The sequence below is a fragment of the Macaca mulatta genome, chromosome 1 (assembly GCF_049350105.2).
Source record: "Macaca mulatta isolate MMU2019108-1 chromosome 1, T2T-MMU8v2.0, whole genome shotgun sequence".
NCBI classification, from domain to species: Eukaryota; Metazoa; Chordata; class Mammalia; order Primates; family Cercopithecidae; genus Macaca; species Macaca mulatta.
In genome coordinates, this window is record NC_133406.1 from 31,849,561 (window position 1) to 31,862,162 (window position 12,602).

Genomic DNA, 12,602 nt, shown 5'->3' on the forward strand with positions numbered 1-12,602 from the left:
GCAGAACTAACTTATACTCCACCAACAGTGTATAAGCATTTCTTTTTCTCTACAGCCTCTCCAGCATGTGTTATTTTTGACTTTTTAGTAATAGCCATTCTGACTGGTATGAAATGGTATCTCATTGTGGTTTTGATTTGCTTTTCTCTAATGATCAGTGTTGTTGAGGTCTTTTCATTGATTGTTGGCCCCATGTATGTCTTTTTTTGGGAGATGTTTGTTAATGTCCTTTGCCCACTTTTTAATGGGGTTGTTTTTCTCTTGTAAATTTGTTTAAGTTCCTTATAGATGCTAGATATTAGGCTTTTGTCAGATGCATAAATTGCAAAAATGGTCTCTCATTCTGTAGGTTGTCTGTTTACTCTGTTGATAGTGTTTTGTTGTTATTGTTCTCTTTTCTGTGCCAGAAGCTCTTTAGTTAAATTAGATACCATATGTCAAGTTTTGCTTTTGTTGCAGTTGCTTTTGGCATCTTCATCATAAAATCTTTGTGCCGATGTCTCAAGTGGTATTGCTGAGGTTGTCTTTAAGGATTTTTATAGTTTTGGGTTTTACATTTAAGTCTTTAATCTATCTTGAGTTGATTTTTGTGCATGGTGTAAGGAAGGGGTCCAGTTTTCATCTCCTGCATATGGCTAGCCAGTTATCCCAGTGCCATTTATTGAATAGGGAATCATTTCCTCATTGCTTGTTTTTGTCAGGTTTGTTGCAGATAGTTGTAGATGTGCGGTCTTATTTCTGGGTTCCCTATTCTCTTCCATTGTTCTATATGTCTGTTCTTATATCAGTGTCATGCTGTTTTGGTTACCATAGCCCTGTAGTATAGTTTGAAGTCATATAGCATGATGTCTCCAGCTTTGTTTCTTTTTGCTTAGGATTGCCTTGGCTATTCAATCTTCTTTGGGGTTCCGTATGAATTTTAAAATTTTTTTTCTAGTTCTCTGAAGAATGTCAATGGTAGTTTGATGGAAATAGCCTTGAATGTGTAAATTGCACTGGGCAGTTTGACCATTTTCACAATACTTCTTCCTGTATATGAGCATGGAATGTTTTTCATTTGTTTTTGCTCATCTCTGATTTCTTTTTTTTTTTTTTTTTTTTTTGAGTCTCGCTGTGTCACCCAGGCTGGAGTGCAGTGGCGCGATCTCGGCTCACTGCAAGCTCCGCCTCCCGTGTTTACGCCATTCTCCTGCCTCAGCCTCCGAGTAGCTGGGACTACAGGCGCCCGCCACCATGCCCAGCTAGTTTTTTGTATTTTTAGTAGAGACGGGGTTTCACCATGTTAGCCAGGATGGTCTCGATCTCCTGACCTCGTGATCCACCCGCCTCGGCCTCCCAAAGTGCTGGGATTACAGGCTTGAGCGACCGCGCCCGGCCATCTCTGATTTCTTTTAGCAGTGGTTTGTAGTTCTGCTTGAAGAGATCTTTCACATCCCTAATTAGCTGTATTCCTAGGTTGAATGTCCTTTATTTCTTTCTCTTGTGTGACTGCTTTAGCTAGAACTTTCAGTACTTTGTTGGATAACAGTGGTGACAGTGGGCATCCTTGTCTTGTTCTAGATCTTAGAGGAAAGACTTTCAGTTTTTCCCCATTCAGTATGATACTAACTGTGGGTCTGTCATATTTGACCTTTATTATATGGAAGTATGTTTCTTCTATCCTCATTTTTGAGGGTTTTTGTAATGAAGGAATGATGACATTTACAGAGTGGTTTTTCAGCGTTAATTGAAATGATCATATGGTTTTTGTACTTCATTCTGTTGATATGATGGATCACATTGATTTATTTGCATATGTTGAAACATTCTTACATCCCAGGGATAAATCCCACTTGGTCATGATGAATGATCCTTTTAATGTATTGTCGAACTCATGTTTGCTTGTATTTTGTTGCCAATTTTTGGATCAGTGTACATCACTGATATTGGCCTATAGTTTTCCATTTTTGGTATGTCTTTGGTTTTGGTATCAGGGTAATACTGGCCTCCTAGAGTAAGTTTGGAAGTATTCCCTCTTCCTCTATCTTTCAGAACAGTTTGAGTAGGATTGGAATTAGTTCTTTAAATATTTGGTAGAGTTCAGCAGTGAAGCCATCAAGTCTCAAGTTATTCTTTACTTAGAGGCTTTATTAGGACTTCGATCTTGTTACATATTATTGTTCTGTTCAGCTTTTGGATTTCTTCATGGTTCAATCTTGGTAGGTTGTATGTGTCTAGGAATTTATTCATTTCTTCTAGATTTTACCATTTATTGGCATATGGTTGCTCATAGTAGCCACAAATGATCCTTTGAATTTCTGCAGTATCCATTGTAATGTCTTTTTTATCTCCAATTTTATTTTGGATTGTGCTGGGTCACCCCTGAAACCAGCATGTCTCAGAGCCCAAGGTCAATGGTATACTTGTGGGTATGAGTGCTGGTTGTTCAGGGCCCAAGGGTTCTTTAGTTAGCAGATGATAAATCCTTCCAGGACTGGGTTCTTCCCTCAAGGCAGTGGGATCCTTTATGGCCCAGGGTGTGTCTAGAAATGTCTAGGAGCTGGGTACTGGAATTGAGGCCTCATGACTCTGCCGTTACCTTATTCTACTGTGAGTAACTTGGTGTCCAAGATGCAAGACAGAGTTCTCTTTACTCTTTGCTATCCTCTCCTTAAGCAGAAAGTAGGAGACACTTTCTTGCTGGGAGCTTCACTGCCTGGGGTTGGGGAAGTGATGACATAAGCACTCCCTTTGCCATGCCAGTTGGTGTCTCTCTGGGTCACATGCCACCCTATTTCACTAGCTCTAAGCCACGCCTAGTGCTAGGAGTTGCCTAGGAATTGCAGTCTTTGTGTCCTAGACGCCTTTCAAGTTTACCTAGGATCCCAGAGCATTTCAGTTTGCAGTGTTGAGGCTTGCTGAGCAAGTTCCATCTGTTTCGATGGGTGTTTCCCTGCTGGCTAGGGCTGGGCCAAATGCTCCCTCTGTGTGTGGGTGCTAGCTGAACCTAGGATGGCTCTATCCTCCACTGTGACAGGGCAGCACTGAATTCAATGTGAAGTCCCCCAGTTGCTGTGTTCTTTATCCCCAAAGTACACAAATTGCCTTTCTGCACCACAGGCGGCTGCTGAGGGATATGGGTGGGTTGGTATCAGCAACTCAGGACTGTCTCTCCATTCTTCCTCATTGCCTCTTTTGGTAATACAAAGTTAAAACCATGCACTGTGATTGCTCACCTGATGTTTGCTTCTTACGACAGTGTTTTTCTGTGTGCAGATGGTTGTTTAAATTTGGTATTCCAGGGGGTGTGGGAGTGTGATTCGTGTAGGCTTCTATTCTGCAATCTTACTCTGCCCTCTGAACTTTAATTTATACCATACAATAAATCAGAGTGAAAGGTAAACAACAAGGTTACAATGTAACTCTATTATAAATTTTGAATTTTTTTTGGTGACAAATACCAGTATATTTTTGTCTTTGGAGCTATAAATTACTTAATTTAGCAAGCTCTAAAGCTTATACATTTTAACTTCTCAAGTAAGAAGTCTGGCACTTTATGGCTATAAATTTTACTATCAAAATATCCAGGGTAGTGAATTCATTTTAATAATTATAATTCTTCTAAACATCATTTGAAGAATTATTTGTGGACACTAGACTCAAGACTATATATACTAAATCCAAACAGTATGCCTAGGACCTCAGTTTTGAGTTTTTCATCTCAGTTATCTGTCCTTCAACTTACTACTTCCTCTTACACTTTCATTTACTAAACACATTTTCAGATTTTTAAATTGGACCTTCTCCTCCAAGGCCCTATCGGACAACTTTGTAAATATGCATTTACAGCCTTTAAACACCAACATTTTAAACTGAGACTAATTCCTGCAACCACATTCCTTGTTAAAAGTTCAGCACTAGGCCGGGCGCGGTGGCTCACGCCTGTAATCCCAGCACTTTGGGAGGCCGAGGTGGGCAGATCATTTGAGGTCAGGAGTTTGGGGCCCACCTGGCCAAAATGGTGAAACCTTATCTCTACTAAAAATATAAAAAAAATTAGCCAGGTGTGGTGGCGGGCCCCTGTGGTCCCAGCTACTTTGGAGGCCGAGACAGGAGAATCGCTTGAACCCAGAAGGTTGCAGTGAGCCAAGATGGTGCCGCTGCACTCTAGCCTGGGTGATAGAGCCAGACTTCATCTCCAAATAAATAAATAAATAAATAAAGCTCAGCACTAACAATATCCCTCTGTCATTTTCTTCTGCTCAAGGAACAAAAGAAGTCAAACAGATAATGGGTTCTGCCTGAGCCATTTGTGAAGTCTAAGAACAGATATGTATACTCCCTGTTATTCTTCCAGGGCATTATTTTATCCTTTTTTTTAAACCTTGAAAAATAAGTGTTACTTACCCTTATAAATATTTTGAAGTAAAGTTTCTGAATTTCCGTGAAGAACTCTTCTAGTAATTCAGCTTTTCAAACACAGTCATTACTCAATAGTCCCTGTAACATGGGATTTATTCCACAGTTAAAAAGTGACTTCCCCCTTTGTTACATGTGAGAGTGGCTCTTTGTTTTCTCAGGATCCCAAACTGCTCATTCAAAACTATCTCTGTCTGTTTTCCAACACTATTTATGTCAGATTGTAGGGAAACACCCACGGGAACTTTTCTTTATATTCTTTTGCTGCTGTTTTTTAAAGAATGAAGGTACAGCAGTGTGAATTAATCATGGTTTCTCAGTTGCTGGGCATTGTACTGCTCCAGGGTTGTCAGTAGATACAGTCAGATTCCTGCGTTTCTGATAGAAGTCTGGCGTTGACTAGTTCTCTTTGCTACTACATCATCTAGCAGTTGCTCCGTGTTCAACTGGGCCTGAACCTTCTTCAGGCCTCTTCCGAAAAGAAAAGTTACCTGTGAAGTGTCTTTCTGATGGCTTAATTTATTTCTTCTCCTGGTAAAATTGGCTGTAATGTTATTTTTTCTGTTTAGCTGGTTAGGTCTCTTGAGACCTGCAACTGGTTTCCTACATACTTCATTTTGTTTCAGAAGGCTTGCCTTTCTTTTTAACACTGGAAAGTAGTGTTTTGTATTCTTGTCAGTTAGACATGGACAATTCATAGGACTAATTCCTTTTCCAATTCCAGATGATTTCCTAACTGCAAGGCCAATGATTATCCATGAGGATGTCTCTTTCTAGGCATTACTCTTCCTCTACAGCTTAGACTGGTTTTACCAACACCAGAATTCTGTTGGAGTACCCATTGTATTCTCATCCTAAATTGCTGGAGTCTTCTGTTTAGTTTTGGAAAAGTCTGCTTTTTCCTTGCTTTCAATTCGGTTTGATGACACCATCCAAAGACATGTCAATTTTGTCAAGGTTTTTGTTGCTGCGGGCTTTCAGCAGCTGTGACAAGGTCACCATGGCTTCTGCCAATTGGGTACCAAACTGGTTTATAGCTTGAAACGTGGTGCTAAAACAGTCAGTGGGGAAGGCCAGAGTTGGAGACCTGCCACCTCTCATGCATGCACGCAAGCAGACTACTGGGCAGCATCCTTGTCCTCCCACCTGTGGTTGCCAGCATAGACCAATTTATCCCATTCATTTAAATTACTTGATAGTGTTCTCTGGAATACTCTTGAATATACCATAATTTAGCTAGTAAAACATATTGATGGATTGCTGATAGTTCAGTTTCTTACTATTACAAGCAGTGACACACTAAAAATCCTGTTACACATATGTCTTTGGAGTATGTGTTTCTGGAGGATACATTTGATGAAATGATATATTAACTTAGCATCTTAATAAATTCAAAAAGATTGTTCTTATTTAAACATCAGCCTTCTTGCCTGTTTCCTTATGCTTTTAGAAAAACTTAAGTATTATCAATTTTTATACTGTCTGTCAATGTAATTGGTAGATATGTTTCATTGTTTTAATTTGCATTTAAAAGATTAATGAAATGGGTTTTCTATAACATTTTTATTTTAGTCATGTTTTACATATTGTGACCTGTACTGTCTTGATATCCTTAGCTCAGTTTTCTGTTGGATTTTTCTTTATTCTATTGATTAGTAAGATTGTGGTATATTAGTGAAAATAGCCATTTGTCAAATGTTAGAAATTTTTTTGCTTTTAAAAAATATACATACTCTATACTGTCATAGATGTTTTTAATTTATAGGTAATCAGATTTTTAAATCTTTTTAATGGTATCTTTGATTTTGTTCTTATGCTTAGGAATTCCTTTCCCAGCAAGAGTATTACAAATTTGAAAGATTTTCTGTCATCAGTATTTCTCATTTTTATTATAATCAAGATTTATGATATCCAGGAATGTTTATTTCCTTTTCCTTTTTTTGTTTTCGTTGTGTTCCTAGATTCTGGTCTCTAATTTGGCATGTACAACATCATCAAATAACAAGCCTGAAACCTTGGCATATTATTATTTACTGTGGATCAGAATAAAGTATTAGATGGGATGATCTTGGATTCTGCTTAATTGAATACCAATTTATAAGTACCTATACTTGGTAATAGTTTATAAGTGGGCCAATTATCAGTCCTTGTTTGCATGACATAGTCTAAGTTTAACCTGTCTTCCAGAATAATTTTTTTTTGAGATGGGGTCTCACTCTGTCACCCAGGCTGGAGTGCAGTGGCACAATCTCAGCTCACTGCAACCGTGGCCTCCTGGGCTCAAGTGATCCTCCCATCTCAGCCTTCTGAATAGCTGGGACTACAGGAGTATGCCACCATGCCCAGCTAATTTTTTGTAATTTTGATAGAGACAGGGTTTTACCATGTTGCCCAGGCTGGTCTCAAACACCTGAGCTCAAGCCCTCCTTGTCCTCCCAAAGTGCAGGGATTACAGGCCTGAGCCACCACACTTGACCAAGAATAATTTTTAATAGTCTCCTTTCACTGTAAAAAGTGCCTCAGTTTAAATAAAAAATTATAAATGTTATAAAAGATAGTTGTTTACATGGGATAGTTCCTCAGGGTATTATAACAGTAAAGCTTTAGTTGTTTCTATTTATGTCATTCAGTTGTTTCTGTTTACATTACTTCTATAGTAGTAATATTTCATTTGCTTTAACTTTTAAAATATCTGTTATTTTCATGATGAACTTATTACAAGCTTCATACAGTTGCTTATGTGAGAACAGTCATGCTAGTGTGTACTTTCTTTGCCTTCATTTTAATTACCAGAATGATGTTCACTTTTTGCATTAAATGTCCCTTACAATTCTTATTTACCTAGTATTGCTTTAAAGATGATGAAACATTTGTCTCTGTATGTGGACATATTTTGGTTATATTTTATTAAATATGTCATCAAATCTTTTTTGTACGGCTATGACCTAACGTTTTAACCTGGCCAAATAAACCATTACTTATTACATTAATGTTTTCTGATGTTGCATATACTCAGATCATTGGATTTTGTGGTGTGCTAATTAATACTGGATCATTGGATTTTGTGGTTTGCTAAGTAATACTGTTCTTAACACAGATCCCTGTGGGAGCCACTAAATGCCAATCCCTATTGTACTGTCACAGTGTTGATAAAAGTTTGGTACTTGTTACCTGCCAGATAGATTTTCAGCTATCTTATTTTATTCTGATAGTATTTCTCCAGCCTTTTCTTATGTAGTACTGTGTCAAAGAATATTTTATAATAGGTAAATTGTGTCTGTTGTTCTTTCTTTCTTTTCTCTACTACCTCTGCTACTGCTTAAAAGGTTTATAGAGTTTAGTATTGGTCATTTTCACCACTGATTATAAACTGTAAATCAACCCATATTCTTTTGCATTTTGAGGTGTTTTGTAAAATTGCCATATAAAAAGGCCAATTTCAATTTTCCTCTAATTAAAAATATCTTTTTTTTTTTTTTCCGAATACATCTTAAGAAACCTAACTTTTTTTTTTTTTTTTTTTTTTTTAAATAACATTTCTGGTTGTTTGTGTGTTCATGTCATATATGTTTCTCAGTGTCATATTTAGGTATATATGTTTGACCCTTAATTTTTATGTTTGTTGGTCCCATTAATAAAATTTGAGAATATCTGTGGAGTAGAACACCGTATAGGAATTACCAATTTGTGCCACCACTACCTTTTAAACATTACTCTTTGGATATAGCTATTTATTTATAGGTATTTTCAATTTCATGTTATGTAAACTGTATATGACATTTTCATAAAAGTTTGTTCTTTTAAAATATCTAGGCACTGAAGATTAATGAAGTTCTTACCATTATTTTTGCAATGCATGTAATAATGTAAAAAGAAGACTGTTTTATTAGACACAGAGTCATTTTTCTTGTTTTATGATATTTAAAGTATCTACTGTAATATATAAAGTAATGTTTGTTGGTGTTTGCGTTTCTTCTGCAGACAGTGATAATGAACTCTCAAGTGGAACAGGTGATGTGTCTAAGGATTGTCCTGAGAAGATCCTGTATTCTTGGGGAGAATTGCTAGGAAAATGGTAAAATTTTATTTTTCATACTGAAAATTTTATATTTACATAGTTGATGTTAATTTGTTGTATTAAAATCTCTGTGTTAAAATAGGTTTTAAAGGATTAATATTAAAATCTATCTTAATATCTTAATGTTTAAAAACTTAAAATTAAAATATATTTTATAGATACTCTTTATATTTGGCTAGGTCTTCCCCCCAAGTATGGTTTTATTTAACTTGCTTTTAGAAGATGTCTTTGTCTTATTATTTCACTCAGACCTTATTATTTGTCTTATTATTTCACATCATTTAGCAGAGTCAATTTTATGCTATATTGCCAGTGCATTTAAATGTCTACTGTTAAAGGGTTACATTTTTTTAAAACCAAGTCTATTACCACTCAAATAGGCTGTATAGTTTAGAATTTCTCATTTTACCACTGACACAGCTTGTTTCATTCTTTCTGACTAAAACTATTACTTTAAATTTTGATGTATTTTATGTGGAATTACGAAAGAGTACTCTGTTTATATTTATTATATTAAGTACTCTTTATATTTATTTTAAATACATTTTTTAAAAGGACTATCATATGTTGGTGTAATGAAAAAATTCTGCCAACAAAATACTTCCCCATACTAGTATAGACATAGAAATTCAATTTATTGTTGAATAAGCATATCAGATTACATGCATGCAGGTAGTCCAGGGGAGACTACAAAGTCTGGGCAGTCACATCTCTCTCAAGACTTAGTGTTTTGTTTTGTTTTGTTTTTCCCATTCCAATAGCTTTTAGGTTTTATTTTCACATGGAGCACCAGTAAGGTATTAGAGCCAATCAAAATAAGGAGTTGATTTAGAGATTTATTTTCTTTACCTTGCAATTCATTTGCACTACCATGAATGGGAATCCTTTGCATAGATATGGACAGTAAACTTTGCATTGCCATTATGTTATATATGTTGAGAGTTGTAAACTAGCCTAGTGAAAGACAAAGGCACACACTTCTGTGTTGTCACACAATTCTCAGATGTTCCAGCCATTCCACTGAAATGATGTTCAGTAATCTTTTTGTCCATTTCCGAAATCTTATACAATTTTACCCCACACTATATCCAGGATCTAATTTACTCATTTGCAAGCATTGTCCACCTAAATCTAAATTTATCTCATATGTTTTTATCTGTTTTATTTAGGGTTACTCTCTTACTTTACTTTAAGATGAACAGTTCTCTTTTTAGATGGTCCTGAGTTAGGACAATTTCAATGGGGGATGGAGAGCGGCAGGAAGTAAGATGGGAGAGTGTGTTCTAGTTAGAGGCAGGTGACTTTTTCAGTCTCAGTCCAGGCTGGGAAATAGGAAGCATGCTAAACTTTTAAAACAGAAGCATTTTAATGCAGATAATTGACTTACAATGTGTTAGAAGTTTGAGAGAGCAGAAAGGAGACATTATGACTGGAGTAACCCAAGTAGTAGGAAACAGCTATGGCCTATAGGACTGGAGAAATAAAATGAAAGAAATATTGTTACCAGAATCTAGGAACTCAGAGGACGTCTGAGGAGCTGACGCAGGAATCTCTGAAGAGGGCTGCATCCTGGTTGCTTAGAATTATGAGGATGCTCATAGGAGCTAGTGTTTAGAAGGAACTATCAGGGCAGGGGACAACTGTTTAGTTCCACACTTCTGAAGAGATATCCAGATCTCGGGTATCGGAGCAGGTGGGGAGAACCACATCATTGGTGCTGGTACTTCTTGGCCTGGCTAGAATTAGTATTTTTCAGGAGTTATGGTATAGCTGGTGCTGGCAATGGAATTCGTTCTTCCATTCTTCTACCTTCCACCTGTATATGTCTATTACTCATGGGCAGAATCTAACCTGGAAGCCAGTGGGTAAGGGAGTTTGGGATATGTAGTCTGCAGATTCTCGGCCTTTATATCTTTGAGCAGAATACAGAAAGGTGGACTTGTGGTTGATAGGCAGTGGGTAAATGACTACAAAAGGGTAAAAGCTGGGCCTAATTCTCATTTACCCATTTATCTGGGTCAGTTGAATTAGGCATTCTTAATACCCAATGTTTTTAGATAGAGATTTATTTATTAGGAACACTGGTAAGGAAAAAAGTAAATAAAAAACAGCACCAACAACTTGTCCTAATCTTCTTCATCTTTGGTCTGAAAGTGTACATTTATGGTCCAACCATATGGATGTGATTGATAGCAGTGGATAGAATGGTAGCATATGCATTGATACCACAGCTTGGCTTCTACTGTTACATGGTGTCTTTCTTTCTCACTTCAAGTTATTTGCTGGGGGAAGGCTTAGGAATTTACATGGACCTCCATGCACCATAGAAATAAGCAACGTGTCTCCTGTGGCAGCTCTACTCTCTGGCCAGAATTTATTTTTCCCTGATTCTCTGGTCAAGAACAGGGGCATAGTCTTCTATTGTGGTCACTTCATAAAACAAGGGCTCCCTTCTTACTGGATCTCTCATTACTGAGAATTGGGTGCTTACTTTTTACCGGCCCAACACATTCATTCTTTCTAGTATAGCAAAATACATGACACCTAAAACTAATACCTTATACTCCAGTTGAAATTAATCAACAAAAGAGCTCTTAGAGATCTATATATAGGTATTGTAGAAACTAATTTTCTTTGGATAAGATGTTTCTTCTTGTCCATAATTTACTCCCAAAGGCAAACTAATTTCAACTTGATAAGATCTATGGAAGGGGAATATAATTTAATGGGAAAAATACATTATGCTAAAACTCAGAACTGAATTAGAGTTCTAGTTGTAGTGCTAACTTGATAGGTAGCTTGCACAAGTTATTTAACATTTTTGGGTTCCATTTTTCCAGTGAAGCTTTTATAAACTTGCTCATGTATGCATGCTTTGTCTTTCAGAAATGGAATAATGTTTGCAAAGTTTTTTTGTGTGTTTTGTTTTTCTTTTCCTAGCCCTTAGATTGAGAAAATACCTTAATTTTTATTGTCTTTTTATGGTTTGGGATTATGTCACCATTCTTGAGGAATTTACAATAACAGTCTGGGCTCTTTCATTTAAGAGAATATGTGCAAACATCTCACTTTCTTGATTCTTAGATGAAATTTAGTTAAAAGTCCACATGCTTATTGGGAGAAATGGCAAGGTGAGAATGGTTGGGAAGGGAAGTAGAGACAGATACTGGCTTTTTATCAATCAAGTTTCGTTTGATTTTAAATTATTTATTCATAATATTTTCTACATGGCAGTTAATATTCTAAAATGATAAACAAAATTTAATATAGAAAAAAAATTATGCTTTTCTTTTTTGCCTTTGCATGCTCTTATTTCAAAATAGGTTTAAAATTCATGGCATATTATACTAGAAAACAAGTCTGTCAATGATCTAAGCTTCTATCTTTAGATACTAGGAAAAAAGAGAAAAACCCAAAGCAAGCAGAAGCGAGGAAATAAGAATATAAATAAATGGGGTTGAGAAGAACACTACAGAAAATCAGTCAAACTGAAGCTAATTTTTATAAAGATAAATATATTTGATAATGATAAACATCTAACTAGACTGATCAAGAAAAACGAGAGAGAAAACACAGATACAAGAATCAAAGAGGCTACATCATTACAGATCACCACAGACATTACAAGGATATAAAAGAATATTATAAGCAACTCACTGCCTATAAATTTAGAAGCTTAGGTGAAATCAACAAACACTTGAAAGTCATAAATTGCCAAAGCTTACTTGAAATAAGTAACCTGAATAGTCCTATATTAGTTGACAAAATTGAATTTATAGTTAAAAAGTTTTCAGTAGAGAAAATTTGAGGCCAAACTGACAAATTCTACCAAATATTTAAGAAAAAAATAATAAGACTGGGCGCAGTGGCTCATGCCTGTAATCCCAGCACTTTGGGAGGCCGACGCAAGCTGATTACTTGAGGTCATGAATTTGAGACCAGCCTAGCCAACATAGTAAAACCCCGTCTCTACCAAAAATACCAAAAAAATTAGTCAGGTGTGGTGGTGTGCACCTGTAATCTCAGCTACTTGGGAGGCTGAGGCACAAGAATTGCCTGAGCCTAGGAGGTGGAGGTTGCAGTGAGCTAGGATTGCACCACTGCACTCCAGCCACTGACAGAGCAA

General features: G+C 36.5%; 1 protein-coding gene and 1 pseudogene across 6 annotated transcripts in view; one reads left to right on the forward strand and one right to left on the reverse strand.

Annotated features, from left to right (window-relative positions):
* RABGAP1L (RAB GTPase activating protein 1 like) overlaps positions 1–12,602 on the forward strand; it is an 800,696-nt gene that overhangs the window by 196,966 nt on the left and 591,128 nt on the right. For all 6 annotated transcript variants that reach the window (XM_078000298.1, XM_015123648.3, XM_078000303.1 and 3 more), the window contains one exon: positions 8,380–8,473. In XM_078000298.1, coding sequence (XP_077856424.1) covers positions 8,380–8,473 — 94 coding nt within the window. The remainder of the gene's footprint in view (positions 1–8,379; positions 8,474–12,602) is intronic.
* LOC106994743 (UAP56-interacting factor pseudogene) lies at positions 4,494–5,629 on the reverse strand (annotated as a pseudogene).